The following is a 27,054-nucleotide window of genomic DNA, read 5'->3' as shown; positions in this document are numbered from 1 at the left end:
CATACTTTTACACATCCAGGCAATTGTGTAACCATGATCCAATACGGGTCAGGTTCTACAGCAATGATCAGACGGGAGTCGATTCGTGTAAAACCTGACTTTTTTTAATTACTATAAATAAACTTATTTTATTAATTATAAATTAAACTGAAACTGAAATGTATCAAAATAAAAAAAAGAAAATTAATTAAAATTTACAAGAATTCAAGTCTTCAGATAAAGTTCCCTGAAGGACAATGCTTTTTATCATATATACTTACACGTCTATATCACTTGCGAGGTATACAGAACCAATAGACTCGAAAAGCCTGATTGGCCAAGATCAGAGAGAGAAATGAGGTTCAAATAGTCACAGGTTGCTAGCCCATCACAAAAGAAGAACCCCAAGTTATATATCTGCCACTTTATGTCTATCCCTTAGCCGCGTTTTACGACATCCATGGAAAAGAGATGAAGTGAACCTATTCTTTTTTCTATTAGTGCCGGGAACCCGGTGCACCCTGGGTCTGCTACAGGGGGATGCGGACGCAACCGGGACTAACGCCAGGAGGAAAAAAAAGGTCATTTCTTGTAAGGAAGTCTATGTAAATCTCTTAATCTAAAACAAAGAAGACTTTAATAAAATTAAAAAAAAATTGCTGTTAATTAATTAACCCATTAATTTTCTAAAAAGTACCAACTAACTAAGTAGTCTCAAACAAATTTACACGTCGAGTTAATAAAGACAATCCCAAACAATATAATCCGGAAACGCGCACAGACAGACAGACAAGGGGACGATCACAGAGGCTGAGCGTTTCCGCCCGGTTGTTTAAACACGCATCGCATCTACTGTTGTACTAAGAACACTACATTACGCTTCTGAAAGTACAGGGTAATTTGACACAGAGCCATCATTGAAATCAGTTCAAAGTTCCTTCGGTATCTAAAGAGAAGAGATTTGTATTTCGGTATGTTATTTATCGTATAAACTCAAATACTAATGGGCTGTCGATAATGTCCTGGGCAAAACTTAGTCTGTTATATTTTTCTCGTCCATTTAAATTATTTTACTTAAAAAAAATTATAATATAAGTCGCGTTTTCAAATTCAGAACAATAATATATTGAATTTAAAAAATATGTAGGTAGGTACTATGGCGGATTTATCCCAATGTTAAATAACTCACTACGTCATGAGAATAGGAATAGGTGGATACTCTGTATCTCACCTTAACCTACGTTTACAAGAATCAAAGCCCTGGCGCTCGTCCAGGGTGATTCGAGACAACTACATCTTTTGATCAATTGTCCACTACGGTCTTATGATGTAGCTCATTACATCAACTTCCTCCATTGTTTGATGAATCCGCGTGACGTAACTAACTTGTTTAGTCGCCCAGTCCATTTGGAGGACGGTGAGAATTTTGCTTTGGAGTATTTATATGGAGGAGGAAATTGATTGACTGACTGACGTTAACGAACAGCCCGAGCTACTGGCTAAAGATTGAAAATTATATTTTCTTTGTGTGTGGCCGAAGAGTAAATTTCTGTAATGTTCTAGGGGTGTACTAAGAAAAGATTTACAAAACTGGATTGGAATTTGTGTTTTAACGTCGATGGAGTCGAGGACATAATATAGTATCATTTGTATGAATTTAATGGTCATCTACAAACAGTGAAGTAAAACATCGTTACCCAGCCTGAACAACCAAGACCCTTATTACCAAGCTAACGTAAGCCCTTCAATTATGGTATTTATGATGTTATGAAAATTTATAAATAAACGCCCTAAATTCCGAAAAATTTGTTCTAAGAGGAATCTTCTGTAAATAACTAAAAATGTATAAAGATAGAATTATAAGTAAACGGTTATAAACTATTTAGACAATGTACTGATCTAACAGAGAATAGTAAATTGTAACACTGCTACAAATGCGTGCTTTCATTTAAATTAATTTCGTGAATGCTTCACTTCATCGTCATTTACCATCAGGTGAGATAGAAGAACAATGCCTAAGCCAATATTGAATAACAAAAAATGCAAGAAGTTTTAACTTTCAATTTATATTTTTGATTTTAATTAAGTTAAACTATTCTTTCAACCCTAAGTATCGTGTAGGTGATAAATAATCTAGGTGAAGGTAAGTACGTCCTAATATGACCCATCTCGTCTAATTACCAAGGTATCATAACGCTTTTCATAAATAATATATATTTCTTAGTTTCAATATTGATGAAAGATAAAATATATGTAGTTACTGACATATTTTAGTAAACTCAAAATTTAGTTAAAGCGGACTTTATTTTTGGATACATCTACTTAGTACAACATCCACAGCTTTTAACGGCTCAGCCTAATTCAATAAACACTTCTATGCAACACAGGGTCTTTTGTCTTTGCTTCAGCACAGACCATAGACACCTAATCGTTTGAAACGTAAGTACTGAGCGTTTCAAAGAGTCTCTTGTCTACTTTTACTGCTAAGGAAGTGTGAACTACAATATTGAGCACTAACAAACTAGCTATTGCTGTTACGACGGATGATGACCGTGGGCGTAGGAAGAGTAACGTCGAGTTAACCGTGCCCAAAGTTATGAATTTTACGTACGAAATTGACTGGTGATAGTATACTTAATATTGCAGCTGATTCAGAACATAATTACATTACAAAAAACATCGAGTTTTTATCGTAAACGATAAAACATTATGATATTTTATTTTACAAACTTTACAAGACTAGTTGGGCTAACTCATACGGTTACTTACATACATGATAAGTTCTTAAAAAAAAATTAAGCACCCATCTTAACCGCTACACCATAGGCGCAATTAAAGTTGTATTCGTATAATCTCTCCGATTTTTAATAGGAATCCGCTACCAAACAGATTTCTGGGAAGCCCACCCACCGCCACCTGACAAACAAACAGACAAACGCCAGGCGGTAGCGTGACCGTAGAAGCACTCTTGTGATGCTTTGATGGTGTTCATCTAATTAGTAATAAATAGGAAGGAAAAGACAGGCAACAGACTGACTGAGTAACTATGAACCACTCCATTTTTCCCCATATATGTCGTAAAAGGAGACTTAGAGAATAGGACATTCATATAGTCCTCCATGCTGGTCTCATCCCGTGTAGATTGTAAATACAGGTTTTTAAGACTGTTCTGCCCCGTTTGGCTCTGTCTGCTCCGTAGGGGTAAATTACTTTATTAACATGTGTCTTCTCTTATGTGTGTTATTTGGTTAGGTACCTAGTCTCATTCCTTCTTTAGTACATAAATGGTTGCCTGGAAGATATTTCAGTTTGATAAGGCCGCTTTGTCTTACAATTTTACTATATCTGTTCTATTTTATATTTAGGTAATGGTGCAATAAAGTAAGTATTAACAAACTATCTTAGAACCCAATAATTTCACGATAACGTACTACTTACTAAATTTCGCAGGAAAACTAATCTTGTCACAATATTTCGTAGGTGCAAAGCATTGTTCCAATGATCCCGCTGGCATTCTATTTAAATGCTATTGATGAATTTATCTGTTTAGAGTTGGATGTTAATCGACGCACGGAGAAGTCGATAAAACGCAGACAAAACTGTTAGAAAATCGATAAAACGGTTTAACAGTCGAAATGTACGAGTTATTTATTTAAGTGGCGATCTGGTTGCCCGCGTTACCTCCGCGGTCGGCTCGACCACACATTTCAACGGGTAAGTGCGGTTTATTTTTAATTAATTGCATTGAAATGTGTGTGTTATACGTTATTCCTGCGGGATCCACGTCGCGGATTCACGACATTCATGAGGATGACGAACTGATGCTAGGTCGAATTCAACATTTCATTGTTAAAATACTTATTATCGCAAATAATTTGAGGTTCCTACCAAGGTAGCTTTAAAAATATAGTTTTCATTTAAACATATTCATTATTTATCCCTTAAATTTTACTACAAATTCGGTAATCTATATAGGTTAGTACCTTACATAAAACTCTTTCGTTATTGAGTGGCTGATTGACTGACAAACCGAGCTCGTCCTTTTGTGGATCTAGGGATGCACTATGGGAGGAGTGCCCACGGGAACGGTAAAAACGCGGGCAAAGCCACGGGCGTTCTATCTATAATAAATAACAAAAAAAATTAAACGGTTGCTACCGCCATCTTTAGCTTAAAGTAATGAAACTAACCATGTCACTTTTTTAGTTCTCATTAATTTCAATAGATGTCTTCCGTTGACGACTTTGCTATTCGCCACTAGATGGGGCTTTTTTATGCACATCGTTTTTATTTTTATTTATGTACTTGAAGTTATTTTAAAACGGTTTTTTCTATGTATACTTTCTACATTAACTGTGTATCTACATAGAAGAAAAAAAATAAAAACCTACTTTTAAATACAGTAATAAAATTCTCGTGTCACAATATTCGTGTCGTACTGCTCCGAAACCCTTTAGTGATAAGGGTTGTTGTCCACACTTAACATTTTTTTTAACTAGAAATTACTTTAAAATTATTTATAATGGCCAAAACGATTGCCGTGACAGCTAGTATACATACTATATAATGTATATTATAAAGAAATAATTGCAATACGAACGTTCTTTGAAACCTGGAACTGAACGCATCACAAACGTCAAAACCAGTCAAAATTGAAAATGACGTTTATTGACAGAGGGGCTTTGTTATCGTGCCGATTATTTTTCAGTTTTACAAGCCCATTTACTAAATTTTCGTGTTATCGTGCAGCCAAAATTCATATGGATATTAAAGATGAAGTAAAATCAAACATGGAAATCGTAAATGTGCCACCTATCATATCAACTTATCGTCAAGCCCTACGAACCTTCGATGACAAATTCAAAAATGAACTCTCGACCAATTTAAATAAATTAAAATCGATGATGGACAAGTTAAAAGCAGAAGATTTAGGCTTCGACCAGACACTAGGGTCATTGGAGTGGTGGCGAAAGCCAGATAAAGCGCCATGTACGTACATAGAAGTATTTCAAAATAGTATGATGAACATGAGTATATTTGTTTTGAAACCGGGGTTCAAGATGCCTTTGCACGACCACCCTCATATGCACGGACTTTTAAAAGTTATTGTGGGTGCTGTGAAAATAAGGAGTTTTTCGGAATACCCATTGAAAGAGGCTATGAACGAGGTGGACTTTGCTGTTAGGGCCAAACACGAAGCGGCGAGATTAGCTCAAGGTTTTCATAAACGTAGAAGATTATTCGCGAAAGTTGCACAAAACAAAGTGTGCGCCGCGAACGCAGAGACCTGTATATTGACCCCTACTGTATCTAATTTCCATGAAATAGAGGCATTGGATATGCCAGCAGCATTTTTTGACATTCTCTCTCCACCTTATGACACATTAATCAAGGGTATTGGTCCAAGAAGGTGTCGCTACTACCATGTGTCCAATGAAGTGAGTTCTAATGTAGTAGAATTGCAGGAGACTGAAGCGCCAAAATGTTTCTATTGTGATCAAGCACCATACTTAGGGCCAATTCTATCTTAGGTACAAATTTATTAAGCTAAGATGTAACAATTTCAAGACATATGTGGGACATGGTTCTAAGTGTCTTTCTTTAAAAGGATGTAAAATAATCATTTTTAAGTAAATTATGTTAAGAATGATATGTACTTTTGGCAATAAATGTAAAGTAAAAGATATAGCTAATTGTAGAAAAGCACACAACCAAACATTCACAGAACCTGTTATGGCAAGTTATACAATATTTAATAATATCCTAGATCTTCTTCACCTTTACCCTTTTTTAATCATAACCCATAGAAGTTTATTGGAAAAATTTATACAGCCTTCTTGATTGAATCTGCCTGTAAAATGTGAATGTTTTTAAGGCAATGTCCACCTAAGATTTTTAATTATTGACTGGTTACCTAGTACATTAAATATCTTTGTCTTAATTCATCATCAAAGCTTTTCAAAATTTAAAGAAAAATATCTAACAATCTCATATTTTATTCCAAAATGTTGGAATGAAAAAATGGAAAGAAATAATATTTTTATTTATGCCCACACCCAGCTACATTCATCACACTAAGCAATATGTCCTAAATGTTATTATAATTAAGTATACAACTACATATTTCAATTTGATGTCTTGTTTACAATAGTCATACAATTGTCTTAAATAGATACATAAGCCAAGTGCAAAATGATGGTACTTTTGTTTTTTTTTTAATTAAATAACCATACTTAAATATTGTTTAAACAGAGTATTACTATTAAGTTTACATTGAAATAATGATCATGGTCATTTAAAATAATACCAAGTAGTTATGTTACAAAAGTATAGATTTAAGCTGAATGATTTCCTAAATTAATTTATAATTTTATACATATTTCTTTAAGTATGGTCAACTACATGTCACTTATCCTTCAGAGATAACCTGTTGTTGCAATAGGGGTGAATATTCACAGTGAATTTGGGTAACTTGATGATATGCTGTTGACTGTACCATTAATTTCTTCTTCTGTTTGTCCTTAAAACTAGTTTTTCTCATTTTTCTACACACTTCTGCTTTAAATGTCCTTTACTTTTTCAAAGATCCTAAATCATATATTTTAATTATTGAAAGTTGTATTGTATATCTAATTCACTGAAGTAATAAGACCTTATTAGAAAAATGTTGCCATCTCACATAACATTGTTATCGATAGACTATGTATATATGGTGTATATAGGTAGAATTCCTAAAATATTTAATAAATAATGTGTACCTATTTATGGTTATTATACCAATATTACATTTATAGTGCAAATGATTAAGTGCCTTCTATGTAATTAAATACCAAAATATGTTACCATTTAAGATATTACTGTAAATTTCAAAATTAGTATGACATCTAATAGGTACCATGTTAATCATAGTATTTTATTATAATAGTTCAATTAATCAATCTTTGAGATTTTTTTTAAGATGCTAGGATATAATTATGCCAATACAAATACAGAAAATAAATTTAATGAGTAACAATTATGTCAAATGTTGTTGAAGTTTGTTTAATGTTTATTTGTAAACTCTTTGCACTTGCACCCTTGCACATAAAAAGAAATAAAACAAATTACAAAATAGTAATTGGATTTAGAAGAATTTGTACAGTGGCACTAATCCTAATCGGGATTTCTTAAACTTTTCCGCGTTTTTTTTTATTTGTACCATTCATTGTGTGATTTGTAGATTTTTATCACATTGATCCGGACATTTAAATTTATTCTTAACATAGACTCATTCTATAGCAAGTGTTTAACCTATCCTTTTTTTAAACTTATAACAGAAACAGTAAATCCTTCAAGCATTCCTATTGACAGCATTTATTACAAGTAAGTTAAAGGGTTAAATAGTTTATGATATGAAATCATAATACTTATAAGTTGAAATACTATGAAAGTCGCATTTTTTTATAATGCACACTGTTGCTTACTTTAAAGTTGCCTGTAAACTTAACACCCTATGGTACCTATTTGTTTGTGTAAAGAGGGCATGTTTATTTGCAGGCCACTTCGTTAGTTTGCGTTTTAATTGCATAGTTGTATTAAAGCCATAAATTTACGAGTCACAATACTTTTATATTTCACTCATGTAGAAAAATTACCAACCGTGCAAAACTTTGATATTCATCCAAGGCATTTACAATTGCTTGGCTTCTAAAACAGAAATATTAACATTAAAAATTGATCTCCAAAATTTTTTTATAATCACATGTTTAAATATTACACACTAGTTTCAATACTAGATTAGAATTACTAAAAGTGAGATGTTTCATTTGTTTAACTATAAATATTTGGTACTGTTTAAAATGGACTTATTAACATGTTAAGTAAATATTATAAGTCAGTCTCTACATAGATTATGGTTTTGTTCATTAAATGATGACCAATAAAAATTATTTTTACTTTTTTTTCACAACCTTCAGGCGCTGGAGGTATTTAAAAGTGCACATCCTTAATCAGCTGTTGTATTAAAAAAAACTTAAACAACAAAAATATTCTTTGTCAGTTTCCTACGTAAGTACTCTAAGTGTGTTGAACAAGGTTCGTTGCGTTAGTCCATTATTACGAGATTGTTTTCATAATAATCGCACTTACCAATTCATAACGATTGCTCAATAATTTCCACGCAAACAGATGACACAATAGTGAGTGAGAACATCGGTGGTCCAATGGTTCAGGTGCCTGCTGTGCTATCTAGGCTGACTTCGATTAAATTTGTCAGAGAGATAGAAACCTTCGAAAGTATCATCATCACACCTAGTTATTTTTATACCTAGAAATTACCAAAAATACTAGGTACGAATAAAACAAAAATATAGTTTATTATTGGTTTATTGATTACGTTTAACAATAGCTAATAAAATCACACATTCTCAACGATTGCACACAAGCCGAGCAATAGAAGCTATATTATAACTGAGACTACAAAAACCATATTCAAATTATAGATCATGGATAGGTGCAGATAGTTTACTATTGCTAGTGGGCTGATTCCATAAGTCGGAACAATATATTTTCCCTGATTCTATAAACAGGAGATTTCCAAGACCTCATGCGGGCGTAATTACGATCACAAGTCGTGTTTTATCTCCTTTAGGTTTCCTGCAGAGTTATAGTAAGAGATAAGACATACGCCTCGAGTTAATAATCCAGTTGGGCCTTTCAATTTTTTCATTAATCCAGATACAGCCTCTATTAGACTTTTACGTATTTTCTACATGCTGATTGATGCTTTTCATCCACCAAAGAGTATCAATTTCGCGCGCGTAGGAAAAGACGAAACGTATAAAAAATCAAAGAGGTTCAAAATTTCAATTTTTTCGAATACTCCCTTATAACATTTACAGAATGACACCAGCCACGATCACAACATGATATGAACTGCATCCGAATCTCATCCGACCCCACTCTTCTGAGCACTTTCGCAAATGGTCATCACTAAAAAATTGGTATTTTTGTATATTGTCGCACTTTTTAATCATTATTTCAGGATTGGCATAAAAATTCCTTCAATGTGGTAATAATGTTGTTAATGAGAAATTAAAACCCAAGTGGAAAGCGATCGAATCGTGAAAATTACGATATGCGAAAGAACTTTTCAACTATGACCATTCGCGAATGTAACAAAATGCTTCGTCGTCGGTTTTTTTTTTTTGACAAATTACACAGATTTAAATTGCTCTCTTTACATAAATATTTACGCTACAAATAGAAAAATAGCCAATTCCAATATAATTTCTTTACACAACAGTATCAGCACCTCATTATATACCAACTTCACGCATCTTCAAAATTCAGACCATTGATATTAAATAATGAATCCCAAAACAGGATTACAAGAATCAGAAATTTAAAGAGACTGTGTGTGACTGTTTTCAAAAAATACATTTTAAATGAAGTTGGTACTTAATCTTACATCTGTTCATTAAATGCACACGGAATTAATCGTTATCACACTTCACGATTGCGTTATTATTTATCGCAAAACATAAAAAGATTTTTATGATTTTGTATTAGGTATTGTGCCAAGCTTTAGGAAAATAACGACTGCAACATTGTTAGAACTATAATTATTAGACATTATTGAATAAAAATATTAACTTTATAACTATAATCTCTCAATGATTTTTATTTAATTTTTTTTGTCCATGGTTGAATTAGTTTTGAAAAACCGTAACTACTTCCGGGAGCAAAGTACATAATTGTCTTTTTTTAACTTTTAGACATAACAATTCTATTGTTTAAGAATAATTATGCTACGCAAAACATGTCTTTGCAACAACGATCTATAAGTTCTTGCCTACTATAGCTACATTAAAAAGTTATTACACCAATTAAAAATTAAAAAGTTATTATAAAATTAAAAATATAAGATAGTGGGTAGGCAGAACAAAATGGATAAAATTTAATAGCCCTTGTTCTTTACTATCAAGACAAAATTATAAATTTATGGTAAAGTACACAGTCATTAGTAAAACACATTGTTTTTCCAATGTACAAATAAGAGAGTAGTATACAAAAATCTACATTGTTTTAATTGTGATAAAGTTCAAATTAATTGTTGCAATTCACCGATTGAGCATGTTATACGATGCGGGCGTTATCACATCACTTATCATAATAACCACTTATTTGGAGTACTCACGTCGATGTTATCACAAAATCTATTCTTTAGTGTACGAATACTTATAATAAAGCTAATCGCATACTGCACTGCGAAAAATGAGACTTGACACACATAATTTTTCAAAAATGGAATGATTTTGTATTAAGTACTTCTACTTTTATGTTGTTGTCATTGAAGATTCAAACATGCGTTTAGTTTCATCGTTTTGTTTTTCAATTGTAGTGTGAAAATAAATTTTTAAAACTTGGAATTCAAAAATTTTGTTCGTATATACCTAAAATTTGAATTTACTTTACAATAATTCTTTTAAAAATTTATATCTACACAACATACAACGTCTTTTATCTCGCATTTCAAGAACAATACAATCTATAAGAAAAATCGATTAATTTTATATGATTTTTATTTTTTAATTATACCTAATTATATCTACCACTAGTCAGGCAGTGTTAAGGTAAGATGCGACTTTACTACTTACAATAGGGTACCGGACAGTAATCGAAAAAAAATCTAAGTTGTGTTTTAAAATAAAGTTTGTTATACAAGAACATCACTTAATAAAGATTTTTAAGAAATAACAATGATTTATAATTTTAAATCAATAAATAAAGTTGCAAAAATCCAATATTTTTTATCTGTGCAGCGTAAGAACCCAAACACCAATCACAGTGGGTGACGTCATACGTAATGAGTGATAAGTAAACAACACTGCTTTGTATGTTATTTCGAGTTATTCTACGATTAATTTGCATGTTTCTAAAAATATTTAATTGTAATTAGTTACGAATTGAAGGACTACTCATAACAGAAGTTGTCGCAAGTGCTTGAAGCCGCTTATCAAGCTTTGATCATGGAACAAGGTTACAAGCCGACAATAGAAATCTCCCAAAAGATTGATATTTTCATGGTCGGCAGTTTCTTTGCCACTAATACCGACTTTTATTTTGCTGAATTTAGCAATGTGAAAACATTTGTGTAGGTATTTCAACCCCTTTTTGTTTATCTTAACAACAGAAATGATTGAAGAAATAACAAACGAAAACATAACCTAAAACTAGTTTCATTGTTTACAAAGTTATTTTCACATATGTTTTTTTTCCTATGATTTTAAAGGTTAGATATTTATGGGTATTGCATGTTTCTAGATCTGCAAGAAAATACTTAAATTATCCAAGCACTGATCACTTGTAATAGGGCTTGTAGTTTGTTTTCCAAACATATGACGTCACGCGATCTGAATTGACGTAAAGTGCTGTTTTCGCGGCAATTTTAAATAAATTACGTTTTTGACGTTTTTAAATACTCCAAAAGATTTATTTATTATGGATATATAAATAAATAAAGATTATTTTTAAACACAATCTGAAAAGTTGTCCGGTACCCTATTGTTTCATTTTTAAGTGTACAAATTAAAATGTATAAGTGTATAAATGTTTGATTGTTAATTAAACCTTAAAGTGATAACAGAGTTGGGGTCACTACCAACAACACTAACAGAAAACCAGCTAAAGTTCACTTCAAAGTTTATAATTGTCTAAAAAAGAGTGTATAACAAACATTACGTTTAATCATAATTTCGCATATAGAAAAACGACCACAGGAAGAATATATTGATTACGATTATGACATAGAATAAAATGTTAAAAAATTGAACCAAGTTAAAATGTTACTATGCGTTACAATAAATTCAACAACATTTAATTATTAAAAGATTTGTTTAAATTCGATTACAAAAAAAAAATACAAAATAAGAAAAAGTATTAACTACTTAGTACGCTAATTAAATATAATTTGTCAAAATTGTTATTAAAATTATAATTATTATGAAAAAAAAAAACGTGAATGAATTAAGAGATTGTTCAAAAATAATGAATTATAATTTAAATAAAAAGACTAGGCGAATGTTACGATTACAAATGATCGATGACGTTATGCTCAGACCATTGACTAAGTCTTATTATAATCCAGCAGGCGTATTCATGAACGTTGATAAAACATTTTCATTTCCTCTGTCTTTCTCTATCTCTGAGGTTAACCGCAGCGATAGAAAGGGAAAGAAAATAAAACACATGTCTCGTTAACGTGCTTGAATAAGACCCACAGAGCTTTGATTCTTTGCATACCTTGATTTGCTCTGTTATATATTTTTTTTATTGTAAATCTATCCTGTGTTTCCATATATTTGACTAGCGGACGCCCGCGGCCTCACCTGCGTAAAATGAAAAATCACCATAATTCCCTTTCCCGCGGGAATTTCGGTAAATCCTCTCTTAGTGCACCGCTAAAACACATAAAGTTATTGACACACGCCCAATTTCAAGTCAGACCCAGCGGTTTGGGCTGTGCGTTTATATGTCAGTCAGTAATTCAATTTCTTCTGTTAAATATTAAAATATTTGTGATTTTTGCGCTTTTTTTACCTTTCTCTTCTCCGTAACATTATAAATTTCTCTGTAGATATCCATCTTCATACAATTTCCGTATCATCTAAAATTTATAACATTTTTGTGATATTTATTCTGGCAACACCGGGCGGTCGCCGACTCCGCCCGCGAGGTCGTGCACCGCCTGCGCAACTTCTGCCGCCAACTTATCGGCCGCCTGGAAATAAAGTCATACACGTCTTTTTCACTTATAGGTTAAATAGAAAGGTAGAGACAATCGATCTGGTATGAACTGTCCGCTATTGTACTAATATTATAAGCGATATAGCAGGAGACTTATTACACTTAGGTACGACAGTTTTGTTTATTGGATTTTAAAATTAATGTACATAAATACATGTAATCACGTCTTATAACTACATCACGACGTGACCAATAGACCAAAGCTATTTGGCTTAATTTTTAAAATTATTTAAGATTTTAATATTTATGTACTTGTAATAAAGTTGTTATTTTATTGAGTTTACATTGGGTTGGATACGGCGATAGGTAGCGCTATTCTTCGCCGCCGATTATTGCCGAGACGACGTATAAGGTAGTGCCGTGTGGTTCCCGGCACCAATACAAAAAATAATAGGACCACTCCATCTCTTTCCCATGGATGTCGTAAAAGGCGACTAAGGGATAGGCTTACAAACTTGGGATTCTTTTTTAGGCGATGGGCTAGCAACCTGTCACTAGTTGAATCTCAATTCTATCGTTAAGCCAAATAGCTGAACGTGGCCATTCAGTCTTTTCAAGACTGTTGGCTCTGTCTACCCCGCAAGGGATATAGACGTGACGGTATGTATGTATGTATGTATGTACTTGTAATAAAGTTGTTATTTTATTGAGTTTACATTGGGTTGGATACGGCGATAGGTAGCGCTATTCTTCGCCGCCGATTATTGCCGAGACGACGTATAAGGTAGTGCCGTGTGGTTCCCGGCACCAATACAAAAAAGAATAGGACCACTCCATCTCTTTCCCATGGATGTCGTTAAAGGCGACTAAGGGATAGGCTTACAAACTTGGGATTCTTTTTTAGGCGATGGGCTAGCAACCTGTCACTTTTTAAATCTCAATTCTATCATTAAGCCAAATGGCTGAACGTGGCCATTCAGACTTTTCAAGACTGTTGGCTCTGTCTAGCCCACAAGGGATATAGACGTGACCATATGTATGTGTATGTATGTATTAATGAGTACTATAGTCATACAGACCACAACGACTCTCACCTGTGTAGTGTCCGCCTCGGCGTACACCCGCACGACATCCTCGGTGCCCGAGGCCCGCACGAAGGCCCGCCCGTTGGTGTGCCGCGCCACCAGCTCGTCGATCCTGGTCTGCAGTCCCTCGGGAGACGTGCATTTACGTTCCGCGTCCGTCGTTTTTATGATGTTGCGGTCCTGGTAAACAAATATATATTAAATTTTATGAGGGACTGATTAAACGGACTGAGTTAGTCTCGAAGTGAGTATGAGATTCTAACTTAACGATACTAAATAAATAAGTATAAAATTATGTATAATGTAGGTACTTGTGAGAATAATAATAATACATTAAAGATGTGTGGCCCGAGCTTGACATAATGGCCTCTTAAATGTTTTTGCATTTTTGACATGGTGTTGACATAATTTGTACAGTGTGTACATATTTTATTTTATCTTTATTTATTTGACGAAATATTCGTATTGTTATAGTAAGTTTTACATTCATTCATGTTTTTTAATGTAGACAATGTGCATTCGTCCACGATGTAGTTTTAAGAGATCTAAATTTGAAAATTAACATCCGATGAAAATGTTGCAGTGTAGTTTGTTCCGCCGCTCCTTTTGCACATGCTCTTTGGAAGCGGTAGTAGTTATAATTAGATTTAAGTGATGTGACGTCAATAATAATAACCTTGTATCCAATTTTGAAAATAAATCTTTTCTACGTAATGTACATACATACTTATGGTCACGTCTATATCCCTTGTGGGGTCTTGAAAAGACTGAATGGCCACGTTCAGCTATTTGGCTCAATGATAGAATTGAGATTCAAATAGTGACAGGTTGCTAGCCCATCGCCTAAAAAAGAATCCCAAGAACCCGTCAATCTATTCTATTGTAATAATGATAATACCTGCACGGGGCACTTGAGCTGGCGGGCGGGGCGGTCGGCGTAGAGGGCGCGCCAGCGCGGCGCGGCCAGCGCGCGCGCGCGCAGCACGCTCTCCGCCAGGAACAGGTCCGACAGCGCGTCGCCCACCGTCTCGTTCGTCATGTCTATGAACTTGACGAACAGGCTGGCCGCTTTGCGCTGTTCCGGCTCACTGGATAATTAAAAAAAAATATTGATAGAAAAAAAAAATTAACGATTACAAGTACAAAATTCGAACACAATATTATTCTACATTTGAATCGAATCTCGAAACCCACTATTTTGTGAAAGCGGCTAGTCATTTTATTTACATTTGTTATTGTATTAAAATATGTTCCAAGTTTAAGAAGATACAATAAATAAGGGAGGAGCGAAAAGTGTAACTTATTTTGGAAATAAAATAATAATTTGATAACCAAAGACGAAATTGAATTCGAAACATTTAAATAGAAACGCTACATCCGTTCCGTCTTATGTCTGGATATGAATTATACTCCCAATGACCACATACTCGGATTCTCTGTTATGATCCAGAGAATTAGTTCGAGAGGTAAACCTAGAACTTGTAATCTGTCAGAGACAAAATTTCAAGAAGCATTTTAAGGTACAAAATTATACGATTTCGCTCACTTTTCTTCAGATTTTTTTCCTGATTGTCTTCTTTGCATTCTAGCTGTATACAAAAGTTCTGTTACCGTTCACCTCGAAGTATTTAAACCGGGAGTAACGCCACAAAGAATATCCTCTTAACGCTTTTCGACCGAACTTTCTAGAACTCTTGAATAGAAGAACTCTAAAAAATAAACTCATTCAAGACATACAATTTCACTCACCCTTCCTCAGCTATCTTTCGGATGGTCTTCTTGGCGGTCTCGCTGTACACCACAGTGCCGTGGCCGTTCGCCTCGAAGTATATTCCTATGTCGTAAGCCAGGGCCGCGTGATGGAGATGCTTCACGCCAGTTTTCACGCACGTTACTGGAAGTTTCTGGAATGGTGGATAAGTTCCTTGTTTCGTAAATTTTAAGTTTTACACGGACGACGGAAATCATAAACGAATTTCGGTAATAATAATTTGGTATACTCTTTCATGTCATATACTTTAACCATAAAGTAAATACGCGCTAATAACAAATTATTCACTACATATATTTTAAGATTACTTCGATAAGGCAAGACATTTTTATTTCCCATATAGCTTCCACAAGATCGTGAATTAAGTCGAAAGCGTATATTAATGAAACTACACATACCAGATACCAAACATAGAAAGTAACAAATATAGAAATACAATATATTATAGAAACTAACTTTCGACACAAATTATTACTTATATCAATTTGGGTTGTGAGCTTTGTTCATATTGAGCAAGATGAATTAACACGTAGAAATCTCGTTTAAAAACACACAAAGAATGCATTTAAAAATAACAGTAGGTGTATAAAAAAAATAAACAGGTTTGTAATCATAAAGAAAATCATTCAAACACATACCAGCTGTTCTATAATGTACTGCGTAGACGCGCCATTAGCGTACGCGGTCTGAACTATGCCCATGTTCAGATCGGTCGCGTCACAAGTCTTCAGCAACTCCGCGATGTAGCTCGCCAGAAGAGTGGCAATGCGATCGCCGTCTAGGAGGTTCATTTTGTTCCTGCAAAAATTCATACATACATACATATAGTCACATCTAGGTACATTCCTTGCAGGATACACAGAACCAACATTCTTGACAAAACTGAAAGGCCACGTTCAATTGTATGGCTTTATGATGGCATTGAGATTCATCGCAGCCTAGATAGCCCATCGCCTACAAGAGGAATCCCAATTTATAAGCCTATCAATAAATCGCTTTTTATGAATGTGTGGTTGTATTCAAAAGTACCGGAAACCACACGGCACAAACTTGCTTCAGTTAAGTGATTGTGAATAGACTTCCATGGCAGAGTTGTAAAGGTATCTTTGTTTATCGTGGGTGTAAAAGTAGCCAACAATGGTGTGAATATTTTTTAGATTTGAAAAGCAGCGGACATGGCATTATGACTGCTATCTGCTGATGATAGCCGGAACCAAAGGCTTAACGTATCTTACGAAAAATAAAATAAAAAAATGAGTTAGCGCTTCAAAATAGTGTGCGAGAATTGAGAATTTAAAATATATATTTTTTTTTTATAAACATAGGTAAGTATAGTATTTTATTTTGGTTAAAATCTCAATTGGAAATGCACAAGTATTAAAGATAAAACTTTAGCGATTCAACCTAATTTAAATGAAAATTAAAAATATATACTATTAAATACATTAGTGCGTTAACGTTTAAGTAACCAAAACTAAATATCCCTAATAGTAGTTTTGGTAACTTTTTGCTAACTTGGTGTAAAAACCTGACTCACCGAATCCAGGACAGATGGTCAATGGTATACCCCGGGCTCGTCTCCAGAGTGGTGAGGATGCAACCGAGACTAAAGCCAAGAGGAAGAAGAGAGAAAGAAATACTCACTCGTCATCCAAATAATAGTATACGATCCTATCGCCGTCTCCGTCTAGCGAGGCCACTCGTTGGAACGGAACGTGCTCCACGCCCACCGGTGGGCTTTGGGAAACTTTTACGAAGTCCGCTCCACACTGGAAATTAAAACCAAAACAGAATTAATATGACGATGTTCAACACAATAATTCTGCAACATATGAAATCGTTTTGTCTTAACATTGTTATTTATTTAAATACTCGTAGCGATTGCTACCTCCCAGGATCCAGGAGTGATGGTGGTTATCTGCTCCAGCCGGACCTTCATGACCCTATTAGTAGACTCGACTAGGTGATTCTCTGACATAAAGATGTAGAAATAACTACCTTAAATTAAATAAACACACAAAGGTGTTTATTTAGTTTAAGTAAGTTATTTTTGCAACAGGGAACAGTTATACCCTACACTATGTTTAGTAGCCCAGGGTTTGTTATCCGATTTTTCTCCTTCAACTTCAGTACATCTTCAGTTTTATATATTTATTAATTTATCACTGACAATTAATAGAACGTGAACATTATAACGATTGTACAAATACATATCTACGTTTTATTATATACCCCTAAGGGCAAAAGACTTCACATATGTGGGTGACAGCAGATATACTAACATTAAGATTAAGCTTCCCGCCATTGCCGCCCAAATTGAACAGATGCAAATCTAATTCTCCGTCTAAACTCTTCTTGATGATATTCAGCTTTTTCCCGCCGACGCCGTTGGCGCCATCTACGTACAAAGTTGGGTTGTAGTCGCCAGACACTGGCAGTTTCTGGCAGATCGCCTTGAAAGCGCCGACTATCTTCTCGTAATAGCCTGAAATATAAGAAAGATCAAATAATACCAAGCTAATAAAAAAAGTATTCAAGGGCCGTGGTAAGTGGAGAGATGTAGTGCCTGCCTACTGCCTACCCCTCCGGGTAAGAATCTTGATGTATGTAATAGCAATTATAAACTTTATTTTTCAATGGGGTGGACTAAGTATAGTATCAGTTTAACATTAAATTATGATAGAATTTCTGAAGTATATCAACTGTTTAGAAGGTCTCATTTCATTAACAGTGTTTTAGCTATGCACAGTAATTAGACAACTTATTTTTTTATCACATCTTTCAGAAGATTAATCGTGTCAAATGCTTTGGTAAAAACACAAACAATATTTTTAAGTGTATTTATGTATTAACCTTGCATGAAGAGAGTTTTGAATGTAGATAAAGCCAGAATTATGCAGGAATAATGGCAAGAGGATCATTTGATATATATTTGTAACTTTTAGCAAGTAAATAAAGAATATACTAGTGTATAATAGTTTACCTTCTTCAGTAGGTGTGCCATATTTATTATCGTTGCGGCACTTGACACAGAAATGCAACATCGGCGTCGTGACGATCCCGAACTCTTTTGGCGTGCCTTTGAGCGCTATCACGCCATTGGCTGCGGCCGCGGCGAGGCGGGGGCTTGTGTATCTGGAAAATCATATTTTGTCTGCATTAAGTTTTTAACGATTGTGGTATTACTATTATTTGTTCAATTACTGATTTTTTGACATGTTGCACACACAATTATGGACATAATACCATTCACTAGAGTAAAGTAAAAAAAATAAGCTTATAAACTCAAGAAAGTCAAACAGCTCATAAAAACGAAATTAAGACTTCTTTCATGTAATTGTGAGATTAAAGTAGGTTCAACAAGACATCAAGCAAAAAAGTAAATAAATCGATATAAAACATTCTAATACATTCTCACTACAATATTTTCAAAATAACAGGGAAACAAATAGGTACGCAGTATCAGTTATGTTGAAGAAGTTCTTGGTATCGATCAAATTTTGGCAAACTGATTGTCTTATCTAGAGCCATTGATAACGCATAAAACATCCGCCATTGATTACCATAACCCCATCCATACCTTCGTAATGTAGGACAATAATATTCTTTAGTTTTCAATATCTGTTGAATGATCTAAATATTAACTGCGCTACCTGTTAGAGCAGATTTCGCGTGCAAGTCACATACAAAATCTCTAAATTTGCGCATTTCTAATAATACTAGTTCTTTTTTTTCACTTACACGAAGTCCTAAAAAGAAAGAATACCTTTTGCGTTTTGCAGTGGAATAAGTATAACTGATTAGCTGGGCAAAATATACAATAGACAGCAAAAGTACCGAGTTTTATGAACTCCAAATTGTTATTTATACAAAAAAAAATAAATAAATAAGATAGTACCTGGTGTCCATTCCGATGAAGACGCTGGCCTTGAGGCTCATGTCAGCGTTCACTTGTTTGATGATCTCGACCGTTGTTGATTCCAAGTCATTGTCACTAAAATCAAATAACAAGATGATGTTGATGTTAATTAAATTATAATTTTAATGAGCCCTAAAGCTACACTAGGTAAACTTTAATGCTAAAAGCATTATCTTGGAACGGCGGGCGATGAAAATAAATAAATGATAAAATAAATACGTAGGCAGAAGTTCATCAGTTCAAGATTTCGCATGAATTTTTTTAAATAAAATTATAACAACAAAATTCGTTGTCGTCTCAAAAACATATAACTATTACATACTTTATATGATCGTAATATGACTTATAAACTTTCAATTTTACGCATAAGGCCTTTCAGTTTCGTTGAATAGACCGGTCTGTATGTCAGTCCATATACTTTTATGATCTACACTAAGAGTAACTATTGTAGGCATAGAATGCGCATTATGCGTTTGCCCTGGTTGCGTCCTTCCGAATTGATTTGGGTGAAAGTGCAATTGTTTGCTAAAAATTTTGTTAATTTAGAAATATTTAACGATTGTGCGTTTACTATTCTTCTGCGTGTTCTGGTGATTTTAGAATCTTGATGATGTTTCACCAATTTTATCACATCCTTATGAAATATTACACTGCGCGTACTATAGTCAGGAAAATAAAGTTATACTCACGTCCTAGGCATGAAAACGATGGAGCGCGTAGACTGAAAATAGCGTGTTATGGACCTATTGACATACTAACTGTTGTTACTTATGTTTATCTTTAGTGTCCGATTCACCTAAACGATATTTCCTTAACAATTTATTTTAAGTCGCCCGCAGCGTAGCGTTTCAACTCTGCCGTGCGCAATATCGCCAAGAGTCTAGATTATTTAACATTTGCAGCGACGAATACGTACGAATTATAAGAAATTACGCTCCAACCTCGGAATTATTGGTTAACATACTAAACCCTATTAACATTAATGTGAAAAAACGTGAAAAAAATTATCTGTATATGAAAGTAAAACCACTAACTGCTTTGGATGAAATTGTTTTGGATGAAGTTGATATTACAGATTGGTATTGAGACAGATTATCTTTTATAAGAATAGATAGGCTAAACTAGACTATGAAATGTGATAGATGGCAAAGGTTGTGTAAAAATCGCTCATAATAGTCATACTACAAAAGGTGGGCGCGCGATATCAAACGCCCACTCACTCCTTCCGGGAAAACCAGTGTCATTTGTATTGTTATGAGTGTTTCTGTGGAAACGGCGTCAGTCTGCCCTGATTGTGATAGCTTTATACCGTATGTAACAAGAAAGAATTAAACAATTTAACTTTTCTGCCGTAGGAACCCCTCAGATTTCAGTACAATTTTTCCTTGCTTATACAAAGATTCATCAAAATTTAATTAAGACTTTAGCACACATAAAGAGCGAATTATAAAATCACTTTGTGGGGCATTCCTGTGAGATCTTAAGGAAAAACTTAGGATTTTCCTTTCTTTTTATAATATTAGTATTATAAGTATGGTTAATAATAATACTAAGTTAAGTTCCGGCGGTATCTTATTCTCTACATTCTATGATAACAAAGGGGATCTTCTGGCCCTACTTCAAAATGTATCTATAAAATATAAATAACAAGCAGTCTATAATAACAATGTTTACGCGTAAATATCTACAGAATATTTTTATCACGTCTACATAAAGCTAAAGAAGACTTTATCTAAACAAATAAGGTAGAATTTGAAAATATTTCCGCGATTCAATCGTCCAGTGACCGGGTAACACTTCCGTCCGCTCCACATATAGTTCACTCCTGTCAGAGAGTAATTGACTTTTAGACGCGTCATATATCTTCGGGCGCGCCTTCAGAACTTCTAAATGCGCGTCAATTGAATAAATCGCGTGGGAAATGCTCCTTTGAGTCGATGGACTGATTTTATTCTTTTGAAATAGGTATCCATCGATTTAGTAATACCTTAATGGTCTAATTGAAAACAGGTTATAAGTTAGTGTCAGTGACCGCTTTGTTGTCTTTATAAATCAGGTTAGGTACTTTCGAGTAAATAGGTGACTGCAAATTGATTAACGATTCGTTCTAAATGAGCTAACATTGTCGAGTACTTAAATAAACAGGTTCAAATTGTTTAACGTTTTGCTCATTTAGCACAATTATTAACACCAAATGAGGCCACTTTTTAAAACTGATTGCGGGATCAAAGTGCCTTCGCGTATTTATACGAAATGTACAGTCAGAAGTAAAAACCTGTCTGCTATTGATTATGAATCTAACTGATTTCTGACAAACGTGTCGCATTTTTTAATTAACTTCCCTAATGATTTGATGTCAGGTTGTCAAATATAACGTAAATATAAATCGTCCTCCTATCGTTAGTCCCGGGCACATGTGCACATGGCCTGGGCTGTGCGTTTGACCATGTTCCTGGGTTGGGTAAATCAGGTTTTTACACGAAGTGACATCCGCCTAACCTTTACATTAAAGTGCTTTTTTTTTACGTGTGGAAAGACCTTCGTCTACCCGGCCGGCTACGGGAAGCCGGACGGGTTACCTATGTGGGGCTTAAACCCACTAAAACCACACGGTGCCATCGCCTACCGCTTCGTTGCCAGGAGTGTGAGCTGCCCTCGCTTATATTCCTGACGCGGCGGCCGCTTCCACGGCGGCCTCGGCTCGGCCGCTCTCCACGGAGCGGCCAATGGGGTGACCCGTCGGCCTTCACTTCTACCCGCTAGGGGAGGGCGCGCCTGGCACAAGCGCGCCTGCAACCATTAAGGTGCTAACCTAACCTAACCTGTACTGAATCGTGACTATGGCTACCACATCTAGTTGCCTGAATGCGCAGGTTTCCTCAATATGCATTATCTGACATTGGCGTGCCTAATGATTTCAAGAATGTTGAAAGACAATGTTTTGTCTTCTATCTGTATCTAGCTTTGAGATTAACTATATGATACAAAGAGAGTAAGAAGATGAGAGAGCCTTTGACAGTTCTAAGGGGATTGGTCGCGACTCGCGATCCTTACTAACTTCACTCGATTGTCCATAGAATGTGACGTCACATTGTCACATTCGACACCAATAAACGTATCATCGTGTATCACCTGACGTTGGCGAGCCTGGTGGCGATCTCCTCCCAGCTCTCCTCCAACATCTCCCCGTCAGGATCGATCAACTTCACTCCGTTGTCGGGCTCCAGATTGTGAGACGCGGTGATCATCATTCCGATTGTGCGACCTTGACATAAAACAAACTAATGAATTGAATATAAGTTTATAAGAAAATTTTTAACGTATTCAGAAAGGAGTCTGCTGGATGGTGGAGGCTACTGAAAGATATGAATAGCAAACTCCTTACACTTAACTAGTACTAAATAGTAACTAGTTTTGACCTTAAGCCTAGCTTCTGCGGATATTCTTAAATAGCAGAAGCCTACTAATAATTCTGATTTATCTGATCCATACATACATATAATCACAGTTAATTTGTACAGTGTGTACATATTTTATTTTATCTTTATATATTTGAAGAAATATTCGTATTGAAATAACTAGTTCTACATTCATTCATGTTTTTTTTATGTAGACAATGTGCATTCGTCCATGATTTAGATTTAAGAGATCTATATTTGTATATTGACGTCCGATGAAAATGCTGCAGTGTGGTTTGTTCCGCCGCTTCTTCTACACATGCGCTTTGGAAGCGGTAGTAGTTATAATTAGATTTAAGTGATGTGACGTCAATAAGTGATACCTTGTATCCAATTTTGAAAATAAATCTATTCTATTCTATTCGTTAAAATCCCTTGGGGGGGTAGACAGTAGACAGCCCGCAGACTAGGAAAGACTGTTAGGCCACGATCTGATCCATGGCACTATAAATAACCCATGTGCATGCTTTTCGGCTCTGAATTGACAAGTCCAAAAACACAACATAAAAGCCGAATGTTACTATTAGTGAATGTTGACATTTGCAAAATCTTGTAACATTCAAAAGTCAAAGTGTGAATTTAAAGGACAGATGAACAATATTTAGATGCAGCATAGGAATTTATTTAAAGTAATATAATATTTGCTCCATAGTGAAAGCGACAAAACATGTGAAAAATATGAGGTTTTTTTTTAATACTTTAACTTCTTGTACATTTCTTTGTTAAATTTAAATTTATTGCGCCGCAGCAACAGAAAACGGAATATAAGTAGATTTTTTTTTGATTTCTATGGCGGTTTCAAAGAAGTTTAATTTTTTTTTGGCGATCAAGCAGCAAATCATTCCTACAATAGTATTTATTTAACAATAGCACCTACCATTTTTGACCCGCGACCGGATAACGGCCAGAAGCCCCATGCGGTAGACCACATGCTCCAGCAGATTCGCTCTGTGGACGAAACATTCTATAATTAATACCAATTAACATCGACGACATCTATTTATGGAACTAATACCCCCTAGATACAACTTTAGATTATCTTGTTATCCATCTATACATATAACTAGCTGTACCCGCGACATCGTCCGCGTGGAATAGTTATTTTGGATATCATTGAAGCCCTCAAGGATGAATAATTTTCCCCGTTTTTTTTTCACGTTTTCCATTATTTCTTTGCTCCTAATAATTGCAGCGGGATGTTATATAGCCAAACACAAAAAGAATTTTTCAATTCGTACCAGTAGTTCCTGAGATTAGCGCGTTAAAACAAACATACAAACTCTTCACCTTTATAATATTAGTATAGATGAAATAGTAACTGACGATGTCTGTACTTAAAGATATTGCCAAAAATCGATCGGCAATACAGGGGGGTTAGCTTTATCAGTCAACTTTTACGGTGAACGAAGTCACGAGAAATAGCAAGTCTGCGGATAAAGATATAATTTCTTATTTATTTCATTATTTTTCTCCACATGTATTCAGTGTTTTAGGTGATGGGTTAACCTGTGAACATTTGAATCCATTACATGGCCTTTCAGTCTTTGTGATACTGTTGACTCTGTCTTCCCCCGTAAGGGATAAAGACGTGATTGTGTATTACAGTAAAATATGAATTTTGTGAGAAAATAGTAAAAAGATACATAAATAACATACTACTAGTCAAACTATAAATATTTTCTTTTACCTCTTCAGTAGATAACTACTGAACTAATCTTCTTGAATTTTCGCATATATTACTTAAGAATGTGAAGAAGGACATAGGGTATCTTTCATCCTGGTAAAAATATATACAAGTAGAACTTCCAAAAAACCTGTATTCTTTTATAAATGGCGCTAAACTCGCGCCGGCGAAGATTCAGTAAGCTGCTAGTTACAAATAAAATAACTTGGTAGATAACAAATTATAATTATAAATATTTGACGAACTTCAAAGGAAACTTATCAGTTCAATAATAAATGCGCAAATTGTATGTATTCAGTGATAAAACACTATCACATTGCTTTTAATTCTGTTATGTTTAATTTACATCCATTACAACTTTTAGTGTGAGTTTCACAGGAGGGAGGAAGATCACAAAGTTAAAACTATTAATTTAGACTAGTAATATACATATAATCATGTCTATATTCCTTGCGGGGTAGACAGAGCCAAGTCTTGAAAAGACTAATAGGTCACATTCAGCTGTTTGACTTAATGATAGAATGGAGATTCAAATGGTTGCTTGCACACGGCCTAAAAGAAGAATTCAAAGTTTATAAGCCTATCCCTTAGTCGTCTTTTACGACATTTATGGGAAGGAGACAGTCGTCCTATTCCTGTTTTAAGCAGTATTAATATATTCAGGAATCTTGTTAACATTAATAATTATACAGACAAAATAAATAAATTAATTATGGGCCAATAAAAAAGGATGCAGTAAGGTGAAATCTTTGCTCCCATGGGGATTTTGAGTTCTAAAACTAGCCTTCTAGCCCTTTAAAATCTAATCTTTGAGTATGACTTTCATTAAGACCAGTCCAGCATTTTTTGATTTTCATATTTTACAAACAAGAAAACATACCTTTCTTCTTTATAATATTATGATGGATTTAAAACTCAAAAATAAGCAGCTATTAAAATAAATAGGTTACAAATACACCGCAATGTAATGAAAATGCACAAACAGTGAAATTGATCTGAAAGTGGTTGGCGTCAGTCCAACATACATAAATTTTATTAACTCTTAGCCAGATCAAAGGGTATTGGTTTTTGGCCTATTTACTTATCTAATTTTCATACTAAACCAAATCTTGTCCAGTGTGTCCTAGTCCTGGAGAAGTAAGCATAGCAGTTGCTTAGTAGTAGCTTGAGTCTCCTAATCTTGAATGGCGCTGTGCCAAGAGAGCACCAATTTTTTTTAAGATTTATTAATATAGTATTAATTATTATTTCATTTGCTTTCAAAATATATTTTTAACTTAGTAAGAAGTATTTATATGAAATTGATGATTTTATAATATAGAACAGAATTTTTTTAAATATTTTCTTATAATTAGTGAATATGTATTCTAATCACAAGATTTATTATGTGCCTATAGTAATTAAATCAAGACCATAATAACTAATTAAAATTCTAGTCACATTTACAGAACCAGTATGTGAATCATTTGTGAATAAACAGGCTGGACTTTATAAATAAGTTGCAATTATTGGATGTGTCTACTACACATACAAAACTAATTAATTTTATCCAAGGCCAAAAGGTGTTGACATTTCACAAATTACCATAACAAGGACTTTTTCATAAATGCCCAACATAGGTAGATACCACTCCTCTACACTTATTTGAATGCAAAATCATAACTCAAGTGTTGTGAATGTATAAATAACCTCTACTCATTGTTTTGCCTTATAGATAATTCGAAGTCATTGACCATATTACCCGCTGACGGTTACTTCCCGTTATAAATCGGTGTCTTATATGTGACTCATTCTGATACAAAGTTTTTATATTAATTGGTTGATTCAAAATGTGCCTACGTGACATAGATTGCAGAGAAAGGGCATATACTTATTTGAACTATTGCAAAATGACCTAAATATGTCAATTATAACGAAATGCGATATATTTAACAAGAAACACTTACTTCGTGCGGAATCCCGCAGTCCCATATTGTATGAACACATCACTATTTTTCGGGTGCATTTCTCTGGCGAACGCGTACACTACCCGTAAGCTACTTGGCGGCATTGTGATAGGCGAAATTTATTTATATAAGGCCGCGTATTGCTCAGGTACAATCACTTTGAATCAACGAACGATTACGAGATTTTCTACATTCCCGCTGCGGTACAAGTTTTCAATGAAATGAAAACGAAATGACGTTACCAAGTGACGTTTTGATTTTAACATTAACATTTGTGTTTTGACGTTGACAGTTGGCATTTATTTACATGTTCTTTTTAAAGTAAAGATTTGAAGTCGTTTCTAAATCACAGACTTAGTTCAAGTACTACATACTAGATGGCAGTGTCCACAATTTTTCTTATTTTTTACCACTGTAAATCTCCTAGATGGCAGTAAATGACAAAGTTTCCCCGACCGCGTCATAATCACGTCTTTATCCCTTACG

At 34.4% G+C, this 27,054-nt stretch overlaps 2 protein-coding genes across 2 annotated transcripts; one reads left to right on the top strand and one right to left on the bottom strand.

The window, feature by feature from the left end:
* The first annotated feature begins 4,637 nt into the window (after positions 1-4,637).
* Positions 4,638-9,765, top strand: LOC106130729 (2-aminoethanethiol dioxygenase). The gene has a single exon (XM_013329634.2). It carries the CDS (start codon positions 4,638-4,640, stop codon positions 5,508-5,510), a length of 873 nt encoding a protein of 290 aa, XP_013185088.2. The 3' UTR covers positions 5,511-9,765.
* Positions 9,766-12,304: 2,539 nt separating this feature from the next.
* LOC106130728 (phosphoacetylglucosamine mutase) lies at positions 12,305-26,811 on the bottom strand. The gene is made up of 12 exons (XM_013329633.2): positions 26,569-26,811; positions 23,816-23,886; positions 22,613-22,745; positions 19,460-19,555; positions 18,545-18,696; positions 17,844-18,046; positions 17,206-17,330; positions 16,200-16,359; positions 15,540-15,694; positions 14,689-14,878; positions 13,800-13,970; positions 12,305-12,739 (listed from the first exon to the last, which is right to left on the bottom strand). Exons 1-12 carry the CDS (start codon positions 26,670-26,672, stop codon positions 12,653-12,655), a joined length of 1,647 nt encoding a protein of 548 aa, XP_013185087.2. The 5' UTR covers positions 26,673-26,811; the 3' UTR covers positions 12,305-12,652.
* Positions 26,812-27,054: the final 243 nt, after the last annotated feature.

This window comes from Amyelois transitella, chromosome 23 (assembly GCF_032362555.1).
Source record: "Amyelois transitella isolate CPQ chromosome 23, ilAmyTran1.1, whole genome shotgun sequence".
Taxonomy (NCBI): domain Eukaryota; kingdom Metazoa; phylum Arthropoda; class Insecta; order Lepidoptera; family Pyralidae; genus Amyelois; species Amyelois transitella.
This window is presented reverse-complemented; position numbering and strand designations above follow the sequence as displayed.